General features: G+C 49.6%; 2 protein-coding genes across 11 annotated transcripts in view; one reads left to right on the top strand and one right to left on the bottom strand.

Moving 5' to 3' along the window:
* Positions 1–3979: 3979 nt before the first annotated feature.
* Positions 3980–11180, top strand: LOC128588030 (histidine-rich glycoprotein-like). 3 transcript variants are annotated; one of them, XM_053594622.1, is made up of 4 exons: positions 3980–9471; positions 9521–9609; positions 9650–9863; positions 9942–11180. In XM_053594622.1, exons 1-4 carry the CDS (start codon positions 9309–9311, stop codon positions 10433–10435), a joined length of 960 nt encoding a protein of 319 aa, XP_053450597.1. In that variant the 5' UTR covers positions 3980–9308; the 3' UTR covers positions 10436–11180. The 3 variants fall into 3 exon arrangements, with proteins under 3 accessions (XP_053450597.1, XP_053450596.1, XP_053450595.1); XM_053594621.1 differs by having other exon boundaries at positions 9650–11180; XM_053594620.1 differs by having other exon boundaries at positions 3980–9698; positions 9788–11180.
* A 1-nt stretch (position 11181) lies between these two features.
* Positions 11182–23484, bottom strand: part of IGSF9B (immunoglobulin superfamily member 9B) — a 51723-nt gene continuing 39420 nt past the window's right edge. For 3 of the 8 annotated variants that reach the window (XM_053594614.1, XM_053594615.1, XM_053594618.1), the window contains exons 19-20: positions 19952–20073; positions 11182–16889 (exon numbers count right to left, since the gene is read on the bottom strand). In XM_053594614.1, the coding sequence (XP_053450589.1) occupies positions 16681–16889; positions 19952–20073 (331 nt within the window). In that variant the 3' untranslated portion in view covers positions 11182–16680. Of the gene's footprint in view, positions 16890–19951; positions 20321–23484 lie in introns of those variants that run through there. The other 5 variants (XR_008380674.1, XM_053594616.1, XM_053594617.1 and 2 more) reach the window with 4 other exon arrangements.

Here is a 23484-nt window from a genome sequence, read left to right as displayed (position 1 = left end):
CAAACAAGTCCACACTGGTCTCCCTTCTGTCCACGTCTGCCCGGGCTGCGCTGGCCCAATCCTGCCCTCCCAACTGTGAACGGCGTTCTTCCCCTTCCCCTGCTCTCGTCTTCTGCTCTCGCCCTCCCACGAGCCCCTCTCCACCAGCCATCAGAGGGCTCTTTTCACATCATCAATTAGATCATTCCTTTACTCAGACTAGAACTCTCCAGTGACTGCCCAGCACCCTTAGAATCAAACCTAACCCTCCCTGGGGTTTCCACGGCCCGGGTTGGCTTCCCCAGCTTTGTCTTCTGCTGCTGTCTCCTTCCCTTCTCACTGGGATCTCCCTCCCCTTCTAGTCCTCAGACCAAACTCGCTTCACCCCAGGGGCTGCACTCACTGAACGCCTCCCTAGGGTGCTCTTCACCCAGGGGTCCCTTCTCCTCAGCCATGTGACAAGGTCTAAAAGTAATAGGCATTTTTCTGACCCATGATTCCATCTTTCAATAGATGAAGTCTTTTGTGATAGGCACTGGGGCTGCACCAGTGAGGCCGTCACCCACAAGCAAATGAAATGGAGTGTTAGGGACCCTGCTTGTTGCCACTTTGCAGCTGAGGACACACAGGAGTAAGTACCCCTCATTCTCAAAAGGGCTGGTGGGGTGGCGCCTGTGGCTCAGTGAGCAGGGCGCCGGCCCCATATACCGAGGGTGGCGGGTTCAAACCCGGCCCTGGCTGAACTGCAACCAAAAAATAGCCCGGCGTTGTGGCGGGCGCCTGTAGTCCCAGCTGCTCGGGAGGCTGAGGCAGGAGAATTGCTGAAGCCCAAGAGCTGGAGGTTGCTGTGAGTCCTGTGACATCATGGCACTCTACTGAGGGCGGTAGGGTGAGACTCTGTCTCTACAAAAAATAATAATAATAATAGGGCTGGTGCCTCCAACACAGCCTGACACACCACGTCCCTCCTCTGAAGCCAAGGGAAGGGAAGGGAAGAGAAAGGGCAGTCTGGTCATTGGCCTTACAAGGTGCCTCCCTGCTCAGCTTATGTGGGTGCCAAAGAGAATGCTTTCCCCTCAAAAATGAAGCACCACTCTGCAACAACAGGTCATAGCCATTGGGCTGCCAGCAGGAGAAAGAACGTAGCCTCTCCCTCCTGCCAGCCAAGCTGCAAAACCTCCCTCTCAACCTGGGCCCTAGCCACCTGGGCAAGCGCCCCTGGCACTTGGGGTCTGTCCAGCTGTAAAGGAAGTGCATGTGCTCCCCACCTGCTGTTTCTGAAGCAGAGACGCTGGCTCCCTGCTCCAGAGCAGCTCCCTCAGCAAGACGAAGTGAACTCCCCAAGTTCATCCCTTACAAAGCGGTAGAACCAGGACGGAGAATTCTTCCCCAGAGAGAAAAGCCAAAAAGCAAGCGATTGTGCAGACTGTTTCTCCGAAGCAGAGTGATGGGGCATTTCAGAGTCCCGAGGAAAGGGGCCTGCCTCCACTGATGGCAGAACTGCTGCATTTTAAATTCTTCTTGAACTCTGGGTTTGTAGACAGAAGGGTCAGAAGGTGAACTCTGACCACAGAAGAAAAGGGTTCTATGGAAGGAGGGGAAAGGGCCCCAAAAGAGGGAGGCTGGGGACACAGGCAACTGTGGCTAGTTTACAGGCACAGCTGCAGGTGGGGCTCCCCTGCCCAGGACCTGCACAATGACAAATGGGCCCTTACAGCTCGCTCGCTCCTTAAAGCCTAAAAATACAGCCTTGACCCTGAAATCAGTCTTGTCTGTGACACACAAGCCTCTGAAGTTTGCTGTCTCGTGGTCTCTGCCAGCCCTTCCTTCTCATGGTAATTTACCTTTGGGTAAAAGCCAGTAATAAGAACATTGGTATTGCTCAGTGGAGCTTCAGAGTATCACTCTTTAGACTCAGGGGACCATGTGACCTCACATGGAGAACACAGGTACCCCGGGACTCTGCCATATCAATGTGAAAGGAAGCCTAATGGCCAAAGTACTAGGTCCTTTATTTTATTCTCTAAGCCACTTCTTGCTGCCTTTAAAGCCTTTGTGGAACAAGGAGAGAAGGAAAGGATGGACAGAGAGAGGGAAGGAGGGACAGACAGGGGCTTACTTAACCTACAAGGTTACTGGGAGTGCCAATGAAATAAACGTGAAGGGAATTCTTAACACAGGGAGCGCTTTGTTAACATAAAGTTAGCCCTGGCTTTAAAAACAAGTTAAAGCCACTCAAATAATACAATTTAACACTAATAAGTTTCTCCTGACCAAAATTTATTTTCCTCACTACTTTTTTTTTAACTTAGCTTTGCCACAGAGTCTGTGAATGTAACAAAAAAGTTTATTTAGGGCAGCGCCTGTGGCTCAAAGGAGTAGAGCACCAGCCCCATATGCAGGAAGTGGCGGGTTCAAACCCAGCTCCAGCCAGAAACTACAAGAAAAAAAAAAAATGTTTATTTAGTTCAAAAGCTGCCCCTACAGAAGCCCCAGATCCGTGATAGTGACCTCAGTGCTCACACCTCTAGAAGGGACCTAGATTTGTCTTTCACTGGGAGGATCTGGCCATGTCGGTCACATTCATTTATGTGTAGGAGACTACCAAACACACCAAGCACCTGCTTTTAGGAAATCAAGGCTAAAGAACGTAAGAAATATTGCAAACATTTTCATCATGGCGTGCTAAGAAAAGGAGAAGGCAGAGAAAGGAAGCAATGGGAACCAAGTAATAAAGGGAATTGTGAGCAATCACTGAGGCAAAGGGCAGCTGTCTGGACACCAGGGACCCCCTGATATAAGATCCTCACAGCTTTTAGGGAATTTTACAATGCAGGCTTTTTAAACTATGACACAGGTGTTTTCATTTGTAAATAACTTTTTTTTTTTTTCCAGTTTTTGGCCAGGGCCGGGTTTGAACCCAACACCTCCGGTATATGGGGCCGGTGCCCTACTCTTTGAGCCACCTATTTTGTTTGTAGTTTTCTTGTCTTAGAATAATAGACATACATAGGAATATCATATTTTGATGTTTTCCCTCCATCTAAATCCCAAATAAAAGAACAAGCATGGTGGGAGCTGATAATCAGGGAACATGGCCTAGATCAGCGATTCTCAACCTGTAGGTTGTAACCACAGGAACTGTATTAAAGGGCCGCAGCATTAGGAAGGTTGAGAACCACTGGCCTAGACAGAAGAAAGGATGCCGGGAAATAGGAAGAGTCACATGGTTGGAAAAGGAAGGTATGCAAGTTTAGGCAATCCTTTATCCAATTCTTCCAACCAACCCTGGAGAGGACAGTGTGAGATGTCTCCCAGGGGCCTGCGAATCCCTCCTCCGGAAAAGATAATTCAGTGAAAGAAAGGCCATTGCACTATCAACTCTGTATAAGAGATTTTTCCCAGGACCAGCCCTCGTTAGTTGGGGGCTCCTTGAGCCTAAGATGTGGTCAAACCAAAAAATTACCTTCATCACATAACTGAAAAGTTAGCAAAGATTTCAGGCAATGTAAAGAGCCTACAAAGTAAAAGAAGTGTAAGTGCATTAAACACAATCCTTACTCCAGCATACCTTCTCCGTGAGTCCACTCTGAGCCCTGGATTTTAAACAGCAGCCAATGACTTCCTTCTGTAGTTCAGTTGCCCATGACCCTGCTCAACCTTCTTTCCCGAAGCACTTATCATCTTATTCCATTCCATGATTTTCTTAATGCAGTAATGACTCATTGTCTGTCTTGCTACCACTATGACAGAAGTCCTATTGTATTTACTAGTGAATCCCCACCAGACAGAACCGTGACACCCACACTCAGCGTGTGTTTCCTCAATGAATGAGGAGCAGCTGCCTTCCTCCCCAAGCCTCAAATCCTTTTAGCTTTATGTGGAGCCACGAGTTTTTATTGGGTTGCTTTAGGGAGTGCTAGGGGCACAAGTGAGATCAGCTAACATCAGAAAATACTTCTTATGTACCAAAAAAAAAGAATTAGAAAGTGATCTTTTTTAGCAAATGTTTATTTATATCAAAATACAAAACATTTCTGAAGCAGAGTAATGTTACATGAGGAGCAGTTAAATACTAAACTTCTTTAATTAATTTAACTTGCAACACTCCAGGGGACCTTCACTGGCTACACATCTTATCAGTCGATGTGCCTTTTTTCTGTGTATTTGCTTATCTCCTTTTTCATTCATTTTGATTCTTAATTCAGGATATGAACATGCAGTGTTAATGATGATGAGTTGGTTAGTATTTAGCAAGCCTGAAAATACCAGCAAGTGAAGCCTGGTGTGGCAGCCTGGCTGTGGGAGGCTGCACATTCTCTCCCTACCTGAGCTTGGGGTATCACTCAGGTTTTAACCAGCAACTCTAAGGCCAAAAGGATCGCTGTCGTTGGTAGCCAGGGCAGGCATTATTGCTTAGGGCCACAGAGCAGGTGTGGCTCAGGGGTCATCTCCAATGAGGTCTTCTCGATGGACTGAGAAGAAATGGATTAGGAAAGCCAGTATCCCAGGCCCAGGCACAGGAGGTCCAGGGACCCTGCCAGAGGATCCCTCATCCCCAAGAAACCAAGCAAGGCCTGGGGAGGAAAAAGGTGCCTCTCAGTCTTGGAAGTCTGTGATTTGGGAGCTGGAGGTGCCTGCCCCTTACACGGGCCCTTTACAAATGCTTAAGAATTTGGAGATTTTGAGGAAAAAAAAAAAGCACCTGGTTGAGAATGTAGCTGTTTCCAATAGACCTCCCTTCACTGATGGAGGGGGAAAGGAGATAGGAAACAGGAGAGAGAGCATTCCCCCCTCTTCTTCCCACAACCCCTCTCTCTGAGCCAGCCTGGCTCTCCCTTTCTAGACCCACTTAGTGCGTGCACTTTGGCATTGTGCACTTATCAGCTCACACGCACAAAACACGTACACACACGCGTGTGCACACACATTCACACATGCACACACATGCCTGGCTTCCCTTTAGAGTCTGCTCAGGCAGCAGAACGGTGTCCCGTCCTCACCATCATCTTTTGCTCCCAGGGATCCCCTTGGCCCACAGGTCCCCAAGACCCGGCCCCAGGCTTGGCACCTGCTGGCATTCCCAGGCTTTTGAGAAACAGGTGATAGAGCAGGGAGCTCCCCACAGACAGGTTACAGAGTATAGAACATGTTCATATAAGGCTTTGGTACAGCACCGATTTAATGTTCTTATAGTTTGAGTTCTAAGTCATCTTTGAGAAGGAAAAAAAAAAGCTTACTGAAAAAATAGTGTTTTTATTTACTTTTGAGTTACATACCTGAAGTTCAAAAAGTAAGCCTGTAGTTGCCGTTCAAATTCACTCAAAGGTGTTCCGTGTGCAGCTGTACAGTTTGTTGGTTTGTCTTTAATATTGAACCAAAGTCAGCGAATCAATACCATGAAGTCAGCTGCCCGCGATAACTGACTTTAACCAGTCCACACAGACGGAAAGAAAAGAGAAGAAGAGAAAGAGAGAGAGAACACAAAAGCCACCCCCTAAGTCTCCCACCCCAAACCCTAGGGGAAAAAATCTACCAGAAGATAAAGTACAGGAAGAGATGAGGAACCAGCGGAGCGAAGGAGATTCGGTCAGCTGGCGTCTTCGGGAACAGCACCATGAAGCACCCTGGCGCGGTTATGTTGTAATACTTAACATTCAAGAAATGGAAATGAGGTTTGAATGGTCCGCATAAGAAGACCTGGCGTGGATGGGGGGTAACCCCCAAAGAAAGTGGAAGAAAAGAAAAAGAGAGTTCGAAATGAGAGCAAGAAATCTCATAACGAAAGTGATGGTCGTATCCAGACCCGTCAAAAGAGAACCAGAGCAAGAGGCCACTGGACATCTAGAGGTACAGAGATTGTAGGGGGTCCGAGGGAGGCAGCATCGGGAGCTCCTCCCCACCCACGCAGCTCCTCACCGCCTCCCCCTGCCCCCGGGTGTATCTGCAGACCACCGGGGAAACAGGGCAAAGAAATGTATATAAAACTTGCTTCCAGGCATGCGATGGAAGGATTCTAGCCAGGAGGATCCAAGTCCCTCCTGGTGGAAGAGAAAAGGTTGAAGACAAAAGGGGAAGAATTGAAGCAGTTGTGGTCCCTTCACTTGGGGTCTGTGGAGAAGTGGGAGCAGCTGGTTGAGAGCGCACCATCTTCAGCCCACAAATGGCAGTTAAGAAATTAAATCTGAATGGGCCTTCGAGATCTTCTGACACTGGTGGGGATGACTTAGTAAATGGAATGCTCAACTGCTGTTCTCCCTAACCAGCCGTCCCCCTCTGACACCTCCATCCAAAGTTCCACTACCAAGATCATTCCATAACCCTGAACACTACACTAGTTCATTAAGCCACAGGAGAGACCACCATGGCCAATCCCTTACCCACAGGGACGTGCACTGCGTGGGCTCTCCCACCTCCCACCTCCCACTTTCACATCGCCCAGTGTGGCAAATGTGAATATCCACAGCACAGGAGTGGATGAACCCAGCAAAAAAATCCAAGGAGAACGGACAATTCCTTCTTCCCAAGCTATCAGTTGATGACAATGGGGAAAAGGCCCACACCAGTCCTTGTGGGACCAATTCCCAGCAGCTCTGTCTACTCCAAACTCTTGCTGTATAAAACAGACAGAGGTCCAAAATAAAAACAACTCTATAGACTCCCCCACCTCCTACCCAAAGGGAAAAGCACCAAAATTCAATGTCCCTTCCACTATATGGGGACCAAGGAGTATGTCAAAAGAGATGGAACAGCCCAGGTTTCTGGCAGTGGCCATGGGCCTCAAAGGCTCCATCAGAGCATCCATCCATCCACCTGTCCCATTAACTGAGAAGTTCAAAGACCTCTTTGCTCACTCCATACAAAATCAGATCTCAATCCCCTTTGCTCCCCATGCCTTTGTGAAAGGCCAGCTCTACGGGGAAACTGGAGATTGCTTTTGGACTCTCTATCCTTTCCCCTCTGACACGTGCCCTTTCACCACCTTGCTGAGGCTTCACCTTGGAGGGGACACAGGGCAGCACTAGGCCCTCTCTGAGCTCTAAAATTTCCAGGCAGGGAATATATCCCCCACTTTCCCTCTTCCTCCCCAAATCAAAGAGTCCATTTGCAGGTTGAGGAATGGGACAGCACTGTGCAGAATGGCTCTCCTGACCTCCCATCCCTTGACACTGCTGAGGTCTCCTCTGACTCAGTGTGGGATGGACAGCCGAGCATTGGGGGACTCCTGGCTGTCATGAAAGCACTCACCCCATGAGGTGCCTGTGGTACTGAAGTGATGTACCCTGCTGGTTACATGTGCGCTAGAAGTGGGGCAGAGTCTACAGAGGAGAGAGGAGTGTGGCTCCAAGAGCCAAAAGAACAGGACTGGAAACTCCCTAAACAGAGGCTTTGGTGGCAGAGGTGGGGGGCGTGCCTCGCAAGCCAGGAAGGGGCAGAATCTACTGCCCTTCCTGCTCAAGCTTCCTGAAAACCTGTACAAGAAACATGAGGCTGTGGCCTCCTTATGCCTTCTGAAGACATGCAGGAAAGATTAGTCAATGGCAGGATGGACACACCGCCAGTGGGACACAGTATTGGGGTCCTCCCAAGACTGCACGCACAGAGCCTGTTTTCCTCAGGAAATGGAAGGTGTTTTGTTTGAGTACATAATTTGACCCAAGGAAGGTGCCTGAGTGAGTGGCAGAGCCCCATAACGTCCACAAAAGGGATCAGGAGTCAGACTCAAGCTTTGCCCCAACCTACTCTCCCCACAATACCCCCAAAATGTAAAAAGAGCCCTTCCCAGCACTGAGGTGGCTGAGTTCCTCTAACGATCAAACTCCATAGATCAGAGCTCTTAGAAAGCATCACATTTTGATTGGGGGAAGGGTTGGTATTGCCTTATTTTGAGTAACAAGCAGGCGTAATTGCAGAGAGTCATGAGTCCCTCCTCCCCTCCTGCGCCATCTGGCCCTGTACCAGCTTCAAACACATCACTCTGTGCTCTTGGCAAGTCCGAAGAAAGAGCTAGCACCCAGGAGACGCTTGCTGAGGCTGCAAGGCATGGGGCGCTTGCAGTGTATGTGAGATCTCCAATTTGCTCAGAGAGGTATTCTTTAGGACACTCAGAGATAAGCAGACTCCTGCTCCCCAGAATCTCTCATTCTGGGTCAAACTCTGCCAAAACATGGTTCAGTTTTCTAAGTCTCAGGCTCGATGCCTCCAGAAAGGTTCCACTAGGACGCACCCTCCCAGTCCTGCCCAAAGTTAATCTCTTACTCGTTATCAACACCCCCGCAGTGTCCAGGACTGGACCATTCCATTTCCAATGGCACTTTATTTTCTAATTTAAAAAAACTGAAAGAAGCACAGATGACATTTATACTAGTTACCACATTCCCACTGGTTCCAAGAATCCGCAGCAAGAACAACCAGGCTGTGTCTTCTCCAAGACCGAGCCCACGTGGTCAGCCTCATAAACCCTCCCACCGTCACACCCTCCAGGAGCTGTTGGGGTCACAGTGTACAACTCACACAAGTGTCACTGGAAGCCCCGGGTAACCCTGACCTCCCCTTTCTAATGCTGCAACGTGGGGTTCCTTCAGGGGAAACTGGCACCAGCCCACAGTCACGGGTGGGGGGGATGGTCCCCAGCGATTTCATCTCTGTGCCACCCTGGCTCTGTCAGCGTCCTCCCAGCAGCAAGAGGCACGTGGATCCTGATTCTTCGGAACTCTTAGATCCTGTTGCTCCACACAACTTTCAGCTCACTGTCCTTTCTGCAAGTGGGTTATTGGTTTTGTTTTATATCTACTTTTATATATACACATTTCCATCCGAAAGACTTAAAGCAACTCTGAGCAGAATCTGAAAGCAAGGATGGGGGGGAGGTGGCGTCAAGGCGTGAGCTAGTATCCCCGACCCCCGGGGAAGGCGGCACTGCTCAAAACATCTCTAAGCACAGGTACAAAAATAGAGCAAACTATGACTTCATAGAGATATAGAGCTATAGAGATAAGATCGCTAGATAGACTTTGTATAGATTCCCTTCACGTTTACACCGTGTGCAGCGGCCCGGCCCTCACGCATCTTGCCCGGCTTCAAGCTCTCGTCCCTGCCCCCACCCCCAAGGTGCACAAGCGCCCACTGGCCACTGCTGCATCCGACCCCACCCCCCCAAGTTCCCTCTCTCCTTAAAATAGAGCAAATTATGTATATTTATATAATTTTATATACAATCTCCATAAAAAATACACTTAAGATGGTGTATTACTAATTTGACCCTCCTACCAAAGCAGAAGTCGTCTAGCAAAGAAGGAGCCAACCGAAAACAGGGTCTCCTGGGCCCAATGGCGCTAGTCAGGCAAATCAGTGTGTCCATGCAAATCCTACACACACCACACAGACCTATTACACACCACACACAGACCTATTCCCACACGCACACACACCACACCCACATCACACACCAGATACACACATATTACACACCACACCCACATCACACACCAGGTACACACATCTTACACACCACACACACCCCACCCACATCTCACACCAGATACACACATATTACACACCACACCCACATCACGCACCAGATACACACACATTACACACCACACACACCCCACCCACATCTCACACCAGGTACACACATATTACACACCACACCCACATCACGCACCAGATACACACACATTACACACCACACACACCCCACCCACATCTCACACCAGGTACACACATATTACACACCACACACACCACACTCACATCACACACCAGATACACACATATTACACACCACACCCACATCACACACCAGATACACACACATTACACACCACACACACCACACCCACATCACACACCAGATACACACATATTACACACCACACACACCACACCCACAATACACACATATTACACACCACACCCACATCATGCACCAGATACACACATATTACACACCACACACAGACCTATTCCCCCACACACATGCACCACACCCACATCACACACCAGATACACACATTACATACACATATTACATCCCCCCCAGACACACCTATTCCCATATACACACCTATTCCCATATACACAGCACACCACACCACACAATCACACCACACACACATACCACACACTAAACACACACCTTTTCTCACATAAACACCTATTCACACCACATACACACGTCACATACCACACACACATATCACACACCACATACACACATATTCCCACACAGACCCCCCCCATACAGATACCGACCATACACACCATCCCATACACAGCACAAACAACACAAACACTACAAAACACACCACAATGTACATACATACACACACACACACACACACATCACTTCCTGAACCTGAAAAAGGAACCCTGGGCTAGATGCTGGCCGGGTCAGATCAGGGAGAGGCCTCGTCCCCACAGCAGGACAGAGAGGACAATCCCATTTCTCTGACCCAGCCAGGACACCGTGGACTCCAGAGAGACCTCACTGTCTGCAGAAGTGTAGACACTATCAGTACAGTAACTGATGGTTTCCCTTCTAAGAAACACAAGAAGACAACAAGGAGGTTCAGCCCTCCACCAGAAGTGAGGTCTCACAGGTCCCTAAGCCGGAAGGAAGCAAAAGCCCTTGTACCCCACAAGAGGAGGCCCTGCCTCTGCTCCTTCCCTACAATTCCCGTGAACACCCCACACCCAGCCCCAAAGCATGCTCACAGCATTTCTAAGGCTGAAAATGCAACCCCCTTCCCCAGCCCAACCCTCGTACCCAACAACCTCCCATCATGGACCATGCACATGTTCAGATCCTAGAGCCATAAAGAAGTGGGGGGCTGAAGGAAAGGGAACCTGATTGGGGTGCAGATAGGAGGGAGCATCCGCCCTAGGTCCCAATATAAATCTGAGAAATCCAGTGCTTGGGAGAGATGGGATTGGTGGAGAACATTTCTTCAAGATTCAAAAGATAAATAGGCACACACAGCCTTTATGTCCCCATCCAGGGGGATGAGAAAGGTGGACAGTTAGGGGCAGGAGCTGAGGATATGTCCACTTTTTCAAATGCTCTAATCCGGCTCTCCTAGGCAATGATCCAAAGCTGACAACAGTGTCACCAGCTCCCTTCAGAAACCCTAACTACTACTACCAACCTACAGAGAAGAGAGTACCCACAATTTGGTGACTGCTTGCTCTTCTATCAAAATCCTCTGACTCCTTCTCTAAGGTGTGGCCAGCCATTAATAACCTTTGCACTAATGCTTAATTTTTTTCCTTCTGCTACACAGAAACCTTTGGAGTCTGAGGGTGTCTTTGGAGTCTTTGGACCTAATTTAATCTACTGAGAGTTTTTCCAGCAACTTAAAATGAGGTCATGAAAAAACTGCAACCTTCTCAGCAACCTAATGCAGGAATTGTCTGATGAGGATATTATACTTGCTCCTGAAAGTCTATTTTGAAAGTATAGACAGGGGCCCAGAAATAAGGCTCTGGGCCAGTGTGGATTCACTGGCAGTCGAAGGGAAGGGTGGTAATGGATACCCCCGACCCAAATGTCAAGTTAGTAGGAGTGCTGAAGTCCAATCTGGGCTTTGATCCTTGGTTTACTGACTTCTTCTAAAGAAGAGATTTTTAATTCTGCCTCTTGATCCAAAAAGAAGTAGATTTGAAGACGTTAAGGAGGGCAGAAAAATGGCTGGTCTCTGATCTCAGGGCAGAACTTTCACCTTCCTACCTTAGCATAGACTGGTGACTTTGACCTAGCAAAAAAATAGAAAGTGAAGGCAGATCCTCTAGCTATGAAGCCACTGCATAGCTTTATGATCTGAAGGAAGCCTGTTTACCACAAGAAGGAAGAGTGAGAAAGGCAAGTCAGGCCCCAACCCCTCCTCCCCATCACCATCACCAATGTCCTGTGAACATTTTCAGGTCATAGAAGAAGAGAGAGGCGGCCTGCTACGTCTGACGAAAACACACCAGCAGCTCTTGAGAAGGATCCGTTCCTCCTTCCCCACTGATAGGGAGCTGGTGATAGGATGGGCCTTAGGTCTGAGGAGCCCCCAGAACAGACAAAGTGGAAAAATGTTACAAGGATGTCCATGTTTTTGGTTTGGGCACTTAAGTGTTTGAGGCTAATTCGAGAAGAAGCAAAGAAGTCTGACAAAGAAGCAAGACCTCTTCCAAAATCCAGTCTGGGCCCACTTGCCGGGACCCCACCCCACAGTCTATTCTCAAGTAGACGCCCCCCCACACACACACACACACATGTCCCCAACATGCCCTGCAGGGCCACCATGCCCCACTTGGCCTGCTACCAGGCAATCACTCTTTTCTGTATGGTGGTGACCCCTCGTTGGGTATGCTGCCCCCTAGAGGTAGCTACACTATCACACACTGGCTGTTCCCCGACGTGGTCCTGCCCCCATACTCCAGGGTCCCTGCTCCTAATTCAGGCCTGACCTCACACTCTATACCCCTCCCAGCCTCATGGGCCCACGGCAAAGCACACAGGCCTCTCCTCCACACTCCAGCTCTAATTCCCCTTCCTGAAACACCTGCCCAACCCATAACCCCATTCAGCTTAGATCTGGCCATTCAGATAACTCATGAACCCTCTCCCCAAAGCAATAAACACAGCCATTCAAGGCTCCACATGTCTACCCTGAGGGAACCTGATCTCACATTACTCTAGAGAAGACACGAGGTAGGGCTGGGCATACACGTCCCCGTGGGAATATGCAGTTTCCATAGAGAGCTGGGGTGGCTGTACTCATAGGAATGGGGGCTCCCTGTGTACCCACCCACTTGACCTTCTGACCCCTTTCCTAATACTCCCCAACATTCCCTGCACTGCCCCCCAGAAGCTCCTTTACATGCAAGCAAAGCAAGCCCAAGATTAACCATTAGCTTTTCTTTTCCTAGGTTTCTCTACATAGTAATAAAATGTACTTTATGTACAATTCTTCCCCCAGCCCACCCCCAAGCCCCCCAAAAGATTTTGCTAACAGAATTAGAAGAAGCCACATATGCTTTGGCCCTGGATTCAGCTCCCGGGCAGGGGCAAAGACATTCCAGTGCTCCATGAACTCTGTTTCTCCTCTGAAGCTATTGTTTTGCCAAGCTTGACCTCTCCCTGCAAAAAGAAAGTCACAAAATTCCATATCTGAACCTTACCCAGTTCCCTCTCCCTGAAGAGGGCAGAGAAATAAAGCAACTGAAATCAGTTCAACCCCAAATAGTTTAGATCACGAATCAAAAATAAAGACAGAGAGCGCATGGACAAATATCAGTAAGCACTCGGCTCAATCCACCCCTCTCGAGCCTTCCCTGAGAGCATGGTCAGAGACAGACCCCTTTCTTAAGGGGAGCCCAGACCCTGTCAGCCTGCTGGGAAGAAGGCATCCTTCCTGTTGAGATGGTAGAATTATTTCAAAAGGCTTCTCCTACCCCCAGCTCCTCGAGAAAAGCTGCCAAGAGGCACAGCCCCACCACCAGACGCTGGGCCCAGGCCAAACACAGCAACCCAGCCAGGACCCCACTCAGAGTCACAGAGCCCTGGCAGCCAGCCTGCAAATCAGGAAACAGCATTCACCTTCTCCCCCTGTTACTCATCTCCCCTCCCTATACACACGCGGTCTTTCAGGCCGCGCGGAGATCACACCATTACCCTCTTCCTGGTCTGTGAATCATCTAACACTCAAACAGCCACTAAGACGCAGAATGAAGAGGCAGATGAAAATCTGAGACGCCGGGATAGATTTTCCTCTGAGTCCCTTCTACTGCGAGACTACCAGACTGTGAAGGTGGGTACCCAGAAGATGAGGGATCTCCCACAGGGTGGAGCACAAACTCCTAAGAAGCTGGACATGGGCGCTGCCATTGTCTCAGAGGCAGATCGCAAAGGATACTGGTCCCTAGAAATGGCCACGTGTCCCTCGTGTGCACATGGCAACACTATCACACATGTGCTCACACCCAGCACCTAAGCATGTGCCTGTGAAATCTTTACCCTCGTCCCATGGAGGAAGAGGGTTGTGTTCTGCCCATTCCCCAGGGCTGCAGGAAGGCTGCTGGCATCTGAGAACACTGTCGTAGAAGAAAGGCTTCTTGGGAGGACTAGGAGTCCTAGGCCACTGACAAATAGCCAGACCTGGTGTCCTCCCCCTGGCGTGGGGGACAGCACAGCACAACTGCCACCCGGTGTCAACAAAAAGCACAGCTCCCACCGTGTGGTCTGGCAGGCTGAGTAAGGGGCACTGCCAGGGAAGGGCGGAGCAGACCGGGAGTCGGCACCTTTGTTAGTCCTGGGGGCCTCTGGAAAGCATGGCCAGAGTCTGAGGATCTCCACCCACGAGGAAGCAGAGCCTTCCACCCCTCCTCCTCCTCTTTTCTGATGTCCAAGCCTGTAATTCCTAGGACAGTGCTCAGAAAAGGTGGCTGAATTCATCCCCAAGTCCAACAGCCTGAAGCCCACGTTCCCAGTCCACCCAGGACCTGGGCCACGCACCTGAGCCCCGTCCTGGGAGACGCGGGCTGCACGCTGACCTGTGATGTGTCCTCATCCTGCCCTCTCAGGTCAGCCTGCTCCCACTGTCCCCAGAAGAGTGCCAGAGCCACCAGCATGAGGAAGGAGAAAGGACACAGCCAGAGCAGCTGTTTCCCAATTCTGCAAGAGCTGCTGATCAATGGGCAAGTAGGTTCTCATGCCCCAGGGAAGGCCCAGGCTCCACCCGAGGGCACACGGCCCAGTCCTATGCACCTGTTTCACCGTGACACCTTCCCGTGCATTCAGAAGTGAAATGTGGCAGTGTGACTTTTGTGGTGAACCTCAGGGTGGAGCAGGTCCCAGCTCACCAGGGCCGAGGAAGGAAGTACCAGGGCCTGTCTACAGCAAGATCCATACCCCCTAGACAGACGCCCAGAGGAAAGACCAGCTTCCCAGCCCCCTGAGGACCCACCTTACCTAGGTCATTCGGCCAAGCCTCTGGACACAGCAATGAGACCCACAGAAGCCCTCCAGTGCTCTGAGGTGGCTAAGGTCCAAGCAGGAGAATGGGAAGAGGGGGGTGACGCCAAACCCACCAAGACAGCAGCACCAAGAAGAAAACACCTCAGGGACCCTGGCAGCTACCTTTATTCCAGGCCACACCACAAGTGGGGGCTCCTGCACAGAGGAGGTGGGGGAGCAGCCCCACCCTCCAGCCCACCCTCAGGCTTTCTGCCCTATCCTGGGCAGCACCATTGTCTTATTGGAAGAGAGAGATGAATCTTAGTAGAAAGATGGCCTCACAGAAGCGTCTGGATGCTAATAGTTGGAACTAGGACAGGACATTGGCAGAGGAAGTGTCGTGCCCAGACCCCTACTTACCACCCCTCCCACCTTCGTCCCTATGCCTCAGGCAGCTCCACACAACAGAACTGGGAAAAGACAGTGGGGACCCAGAGCACCCCAGAATGTGGGAATCTGAGGCTCCCTGGCTACATCGCAACCCATCCTACTGGAGCTGGGGTCTGCAGGGTGGGGGAAGCCCGGGGCGACAAGAAGAGCAGGCAGCGCCAAGCAGGCACGGGAAGGAGTCGCAGGCGGCTCACAAGTGGCAATTAATCAATCTGGGGAATTAGCTCCCACAAAAGGAAAGGAGGATCCAATCAGCCACCACGGAGCAGCGCTCCAAGAGCACAGAGCCACAGACGGTATAAATAGAGCCGTGGCAGGCTGGCGCTCAGCCTGGTGGCTCCACAGTGGGGCCACAGTGGGGGTAGCTGGACCAAAAGGGGCTGAAGGATGAGCTGAACTCTGCACCGGGGGCTTGCCTTTTGGCCCCATGGCTAAGCAGCTGCTACTTACGTAGCCCAAAAAACTGGAAGGAAGGGAGATACCAGGCTGAGTGCCTGACCGCCCTTTCTTCACCCAGGAACCAAGAGATAAAGGCTTGAGTTTAGTTCTGCAGGAACTCACTGCTGAAGCCCCAAGCCAGCAGCCAGTAATCAATGCAAGGCCTCATTTCTGCTCTAGCTGGAAGAAGATAGGCGACAAATGGTGTACTCGGTGGAGAGGCATGAGTCCTGTTTCAGGAGGACGAATCCCCCAAGACAGACACCAGGCACCCGGCCAGATCTGGACAGCCTCACTCACAAACCCCGCTGGCTGCCGCCCTCCCTGTCCTCCTGCCTGCATTGACCACAGCGAGCAACAGCGCTTTGCTTCAATGTACATATATACACACGTAGCGAAGCCTACACACTACACACATGTGCGTTTGTATCTGTATCTATATATACGTGGCGCCTGGGAGACGGCATGGAAATCCAGCCCTCCGCCAGCACTAGGGAAACTGAAACAGAAGCCGAGAGCAATAAAAGCCATCACTTTCCTCTCCTTCACTTCCAAAGACATTGGAAGAGGTGAGAAAAATTAATGCAGTGAAGCAGGGGGGAAGAGGGGAGGAGACACATGTCTCCCTGTCCCCAATTCACTTCCTGACCTTAACCCACAGGTGGAGGGTCTGCCCCAGCCCCCCGTCCCAGAGGTGAGGCCAGCAGGGCTGGATCCAGAAGGAGGCCCCCTCCAACAGGAGCGAGGGCACGCAGAACACAGGTCTGGGCCATCCCTTGGCGGGCAGAGGAGGACACGCCACGCACAACGTCCCTCCCTGCCCCGTGAGCCCAGCACCTCGCCCTGGGGACACTTATAGTGGGGCTGGATCATAGCAGAGTAGCGTGGCCAGGATCGTTATGGTCCACACTGTTGAGAATCGCCGTCTGGTCTTCTGGAAGCTGGCGGTGACACAAGTCTGAGAGCCGGGCAAAGGGGTCAGGACGAGAGTGTCTCTTCTTCTTTCGGAGGCAGACAGCTTCCTCGGGCCACAGAACCTGAGAGCTGGGGAGCTGCTGAGCCTGGGAGGCAGGGCCGTCTAGGGGACGGGGCAGGTATGTAAAAGAAAAGAAAAGACGCAGATGAAAAGGAGGCACACAGCCTCACACACTCACCTCTTCCACCTGTCAGGGGATAGGTTCTGAGTTTCTAATATTAAAAAATGAATCCGCTAGTGTAGGGAAGACAGAACCAAATGGCTGCAGAGAAACCACCTTCTTCACCACAACCCGGCCCTGCTTGCCTCATTAGAATGAGAGTGAAGGAAGTTGGATGGATGATTTTTCTTTCTGTTGATAGATAGAAAGAAATCAGTCAATCTATAAATATTTCTTTTTTAGTGCCTCCCAGGTACCAAGGATCACTCCAGGTACTGGGGATCAGAGCTTCTAAGAACAGGTCAAGACTCAATACATTTTCTCACCCATGCCAAGTAAGGACAGACTTTACCCAAGATTTTAATCATATGCAATAGTCAGACCTGAGGCTTCCTGGATTGCCAGGGCCACTCCTCTGTTCATGGCCTTTCTGGAGAGCCTTTCTTTCTAGAAGATTATACTTTAGTTTGGGGGTGGGGAGGAAGGGACAAACTATTGAGACGTGGCAAATGCAGAAGGAAAATTTGCAGACACTGAAAGTGCTACAAAGAAAGATCAGATGTGACAGCAAACAAGTGAAGCACCACTTCTGCTCCCTGAAGGGTTAACACTTGAGCCTTGACTTAGGAGTCTTCAACAGACCTGAGGGAAAATGATTCCCAACAGAAGGGATGGCAATGGCAAAAATTCTTCTAACAAGCCATGTTCCCAACGCAGAAGGAAGTTTATCACAGCCAAAGCAGAGGGAGGCCGGAAAGACAGGTGAGGTGTCACAGGAGTTTGAAATCTGTTCTGGTTGCAATGGGATGCTTCTGGAAGGCTTTACTCAGAAGAGTGTCGTGTGTGTGTGTGTGTGTGTGTGTGTGTGTGTGTGTGTGTGTGTGTGTGTGTCCGTCCGTCCATGACTGAGAGGGGCCGCTGGTCCATGTTCTAGAGCTCTCCCTAGTGGCCGTGTGAGAAATAGGCCGTGCAAGGTGCAGGGACCAGCCGCTGAGCCCCTGCGAGGTGCTGCAGTCAGCAGAGCCAGAGAGAAGAGCAGCTCAGAATGCAGAGCGAGCTGTGGAAACAGAAGTGGCCAGATTCAGGATATGTTGGAGCTGCTGACTCAGCAGACCTTACCAAGTGGAGTGGATGTAAGCGAAGGCAAGAACTGGGGAAGAACTGAGAGGATTCAGGGAGGATAATCAATAACTCTATTTTAGACATCTCAAAGACTAATAAACACCCAAGTGCATGTGCAGCAGGAAACTGGAAATAGCAGACCTGACCCCATGGAAGAAATGTGGGCTAAACACAGCCATTTGAGAGTTGTCAACACAAAACAGGTAACAGGACCATCAGAACAAGACAGAATACGGACACCTAATGTGACTTTTTTTGCAATAAACAAACATAAATTATACATATACACATATGTGTGTGTGTATATATATATAATATGTATATCCACATATATCCATATATAATACATACTGGTGGGTCTTAAACTGAAATGTGCTTAATGGGTTGAAAATTTAGCATTGGGCTCTAATTTCACTCAAGCCCTAAAATACTCATTTTTTTTCTGCCTCACTATGTATTCCCCTCTATAAACTGAGCACCACCCAAAAGCGAAGGCATGGATAAGTCATTACCATCTCCTGAAGATTCAAGGGGCTTCACTTCTGTACAACCCCCCTGTAAAGGGAGTTACTCTACAGAAGTTACCAAAGATCAGTAAAGGAGCTGTCCCACATGCTTCCTTGACAGCCTGCCACAACACTCCCAAAACCACTGGAGAAAACAGAGCATTTGATAAATATTAAGGAATTTTCTAATGTCTAAAAGAGGGTTGGATTATTTTCGTTCTATCTCAGAAGCTACCTATTCTGTTGGATAAACATCAGACATTTCAAGAGAGGTACCCTTTCTACAGGACACAGAGGGGTTTCTCTACCTCACTGAGAAAAGTTTGGTCACCCGGCAGAGGCTGGGCCCATGGCACCGTGGTACCCTGAGAACCACACAGGGCTTCATCATGCCCGTGTTCAACTAGAAGGGCTGAAATGAGGGAGAAGAAACACCCAGGGTGTCCAAAACATGCTACACATTTTCAGAGACGTTATCTGTGTATGACTTTCAAAGTTGAATTGAATTACGGTAGTAATGTGTAGTATGACCTTGTTGGCTCCAAAGATGAGGTTTATGAGATGAATGCTAGTGTCACCCTGCCATAGGAGGATGTCAAAGAAAGGAAACACAGTTGTCGTTCTCGTAAAGGAGGGCAAGACCATTTGGAAGTGGCATTGAAATTCGAGAATGTTGGGAACATACAACAACAATGGTGGCAGGAAGACAGGGGACCTTAAAGGCCGTGGTTGCCATAGAAAACTGGCTATACTGGCCGTACTTCAGGAAGAAACTGAAATAGCATCTATAGTGATATAAGTGAACACTTGGCTCGAGCAGGAGGTCACCATAATCAGCAGTGTCTGGATGCTGATGGTAACCACCTTCCAGTACCTCCTCTTATCACAGAAGTCAATCATGACTTGTGTTCATCTTTTGTTATCAGTGTATACTCAGTATTACAACTTCAATACAGTTTTTCCCTTTCTTAAAATGTGTATACATTTTTGGCACCCTCTGTATAGTACAAAGAGATGGAGATATTTGAAGGTATACTACCCGCTGATAGTGGTGGAGGGGGAGTATATATATGTTGTTTAAAGCTATCTTGAAAGAATAGAATACATTTTCTAAAGCTGTATGCATGGAAAGGGTTCTGAAGGTAGGTGGACCTCTAGTGGTGGAAACACATTTAGGGGGGCAATTAGAAATTTTAGCTTTATCTTTCTTGCTTTGTACATGAAAACTGTGTGTATTACTTGAAAATTAGTGTTGAAAAAGAAACAAAGAACAAGAGAAGCTGGTGGGTTAACCAAGGTTGGGATCTGGGCCCGGCAATCCTCCTAACGGCAAGGCAAGGTGGAAAGAGAGGACCAGGCTGCTTCCCACCATTTACCGGATCGTTTCTTTGACTTCGAAGAGCCCTTGGATGACTTTTTGGGCTTCTTTATCCGTTGGTATTTCAGAGCCTCCAGCCTCTCAGGTGCAGCAGCATTCCCGGGTGCAGGTGGAAGTGTTCTGGAAGGAACAATTAGAGAGCACAGGTCAACTCCCACATGAGGGAGCTTTTGAAGAAGGGCTGGAAGAAAACCAGATGGTTGACCCAGAGGAAGATAGAGTCCAGTTCTTTGGAGTCCAAGGTGTCCTGGATGGCTCCTTGACACCTGCCTTTCTATTGCTCCTGGAAGGGAGAACACCCTGTCGGAAGCTCCAGTGGCATGGACTGCCTCAGACAGAACCCAACCTGCAGAACAACCAGAAGACCCTAGGAAAAGGAGAGAGAGACTTTAATAATCAGCCCCGTCCCACACGACTCAAGCCGGGACGCGTTAGTGTCAGGGAAGGAAGCAGGTTCAGCTTCTGAAGTTCCTCGACATCATCACAATTAAGACCTTTCCATGAAAAGTAAAAGGGCAAAAGAGAGCAGGAGAGGAGCAGTCACCATCCCAATGCACTGTCCCCCATCTGCAGGGAAGGGAAGGCGAACGAGAAACGCAGCAGCCAGTGATCCGTGCTGCGCAAAACCAGGCGTCCCTGGGCTTCATCCTGTCCTCCTCAAGATTCAGCCAGAACCTCCACAGCCAAGGGCAACAAACACTTGTCATTTACCAACATCTCCAGCAGGGGCGTCTCCTTGACCCTGCAGGCTAGGCTCAGATCTCCCCAGTCATGTAAGAGAACGGAAGAGGGTAGCAGGAGATTATGACAGAGCATCCAGGTCCAGCAGCCCCACCCGGCCCCTGTTATCTGTCTGTAACAAGTGTCGGTGGACGGTAAGACTCTACGGAGAAAGGAAGGTGGCTGGGAAAGGAGCCTACATATTTAGCTCTCTCTTTCCCCACTGTGATTGTGAAATCGACTTTGTCATTTGCCTGCTGGATCAACTGCATGGTTAAAGACGTGGTCACCATTCACCCAGAGCCCGTGCTGCAGCTCAACAGGGGCCAAAGAGGACTCAGGGAGGTGTGATCTCCAACACTCTGTGCATACGGGAGAGAATTTTTCAAGAGTCCAAAATGGGTCAGGCACAATGGTGGTGGCTCTTGCCTCTAATCCTAGCACTCTGGGAGACCAAGGTGGGAAAACTGCTTGAGCTCAAGAGGTTGAAACCAGCCTGAGCAAGAGCCAGACCCTATCTCTACTAAAAATAGAAAAGTTTGCCAGGTGCAGTGATGCATGCCTATAGTCCCAGCTACCCAGGAGGCTGAGACGGGAGGATTGCTTGAGCCCAGGAGTTCCAGGTTACAGTGAGCTACAATGACGCCACTGCACTCCAGCCTGGGCAACAGAGCGAGATCCTGCCTCAAAAAAAAAAGTCATAAAAGAAGATAATGTAGAAAACACATTATGAATGCCATTTGCTCTCAAAGGAAGCCCAACGAGGCACCTGGGGAATAAAGAGGGGAAAAGAAAGACGGGTCACCACGGTGTTCAACAGCGCCAGTATTAGCCAGCTCACAATCAGGGGAGCAGGAATGCTCCAGGGCCACGGGGGACGGGTATGACTCACACTCTTCCTCTCCTCAACCTTCTCATCTCTCTCCCCCATCTCCAGCGCAATCAGTTTTTAGCAAATCCTGATTAAAAGAAGTGGAACAGACAACCCTATAAGGGCAAAAGAATCCCCCAGAGGTCAGCAAGCAGTTTGAAGTTAAAAAAAAAAAAATGTTAGAGGGATGGGAAGACTGTAGCCCCCCCCCCCACCCATCCTCATCATCAAATATCTTTGCAGGGAGGCAGGAAGAGGAAACGTACAGACTAATTGTAGATAAACTTCCCATCTCTGGGGATTTCTTGCATTAAACAGCAATGAAGTGACCTCCATCTTCTTTGAGGGATGTCATCATACTATAGTCCTTTAGTCCATAAAGTATCAAGATGCTCCCTCCAAGTTCAGTTCAGAGACGTCTTCATTTCCTACATCCCCTGATGGCAGAGCTAAGAGGCTTGCAGAGGCACACACACTTCCCAAGGAAAGTAGTCTAACTCACCGTCAGAAGTCAAGTCTCTCCCAAAGACCCAATACGCCCACGCCTCTTTCCTTCCTCTTTTGCAAACTATTCCAGCTACCCATAGACATCCCGCACCACGGCAGCGGCAGCAGGCAGGGAATTGAAAGGCAGACAAAGGGTGAGATGCCTAGGGCAGGAGTGAGCACACCTCCCCAGTGCTGGTGGAATGTCCTCATCCCCTCTCCTCCTTGGCTATGGATGGCTTCTTCATGCTGCCTAAAAGGAAAATCAAAGACATGAACCCACCCACTCCATTGACCTCTGTCTTCTGGTCCTGGCCAGCCTCCTCAGAAGGACTGAAAAAGATGAGCAACGTATGGCTGGGCAGACACATGACAAGCAAGAACAGTGCCTCCAACCTAACCCCAGATGGCTAGGGCACGAGAGAAACTGGGATGGGAAGGCCCCCAATGACCTCTATGAAGTTTTCAAGCCAGGGAAGCTGCCAGGGTAGATATGACTGTCAGAATCAACATTGAGTTACTATTTCAATGGTACCATCTTGTGCTGACCTACTATATACCATACTGAGCACTGTCCTAGTCTCTATGAAATGCCTTTAACCTTTATAGCAACTCTAAGAGATAAATACCACATTGACCCCCACTTTTAAGATGGAGACGCTGAAGTCAAGAGAGGTCAGGCACCTTGTCCAGTAATCCAGGTATCAGGAGATAGAACCAGGCCTCTTACCATTAGGCTAAATGCTCTTCAAACTTCTTCCCAGTAAACACAGCTATCGAAGCTACACAGAATAAAAACACTGCATACACCCCACACCCAAGAAATAAATCTGTCTCACCCTGCCGAACACCCAGTCACTGATGTTCTTTGCTTCCATGGCAGAGCCAGGGTGAGATAGACCAGGGGTGGGGGAAATCTGGCAGAAATTACATCTTTGGCAAAAATTCCCCAACAATAATGATAAACTGAGGAGAAGCCGATATTCCCTTGAGAAACAGCCAAGCTACAGCCCTTCCAGGACGCCTGCTGTCCACCTGTCTGAACTCTTGGCACAGGGCTCAAACACAAGACACTCACCCAAGGCCAGAGGAAAACAATGAAAGCAAATAAGGTGTCTAGCAGGATGAGAAAATGTATAAAATGTCTTCCAATAGGCTTTATCAGTAAATAGGTAAAGGCTTCTAGAATCAAACTGCTTCCCTTTTCTAGAAAGGGTGACCACGTCCACTGTCAGTGTCTACCTGGGGCCCTCCGGTAATGCAGTTTTTGATCCTGATGCCTCAGACGGGAAGCTTGTGTTAAACAACTCCAGTCTGTCCTTGGAACTAAGCTGTCAAGTAAAGCTAATTTTGACCTATAGATTACCCTGTTAAAACAGAATCCAACCCTGGGCTTTCCAAGAAGTTGAGGTCCCAGTTCTCTTTCCAGTCAGCCAGAATTCTTCCCAAATATA

The sequence above is a fragment of the Nycticebus coucang genome, chromosome 6 (assembly GCF_027406575.1).
Source record: "Nycticebus coucang isolate mNycCou1 chromosome 6, mNycCou1.pri, whole genome shotgun sequence".
Classification (NCBI taxonomy): Eukaryota; Metazoa; Chordata; class Mammalia; order Primates; family Lorisidae; genus Nycticebus; species Nycticebus coucang.
The sequence above is the reverse complement of the archived record's forward strand: the minus strand, read 5'-3'. Positions and strand labels throughout refer to the sequence as shown.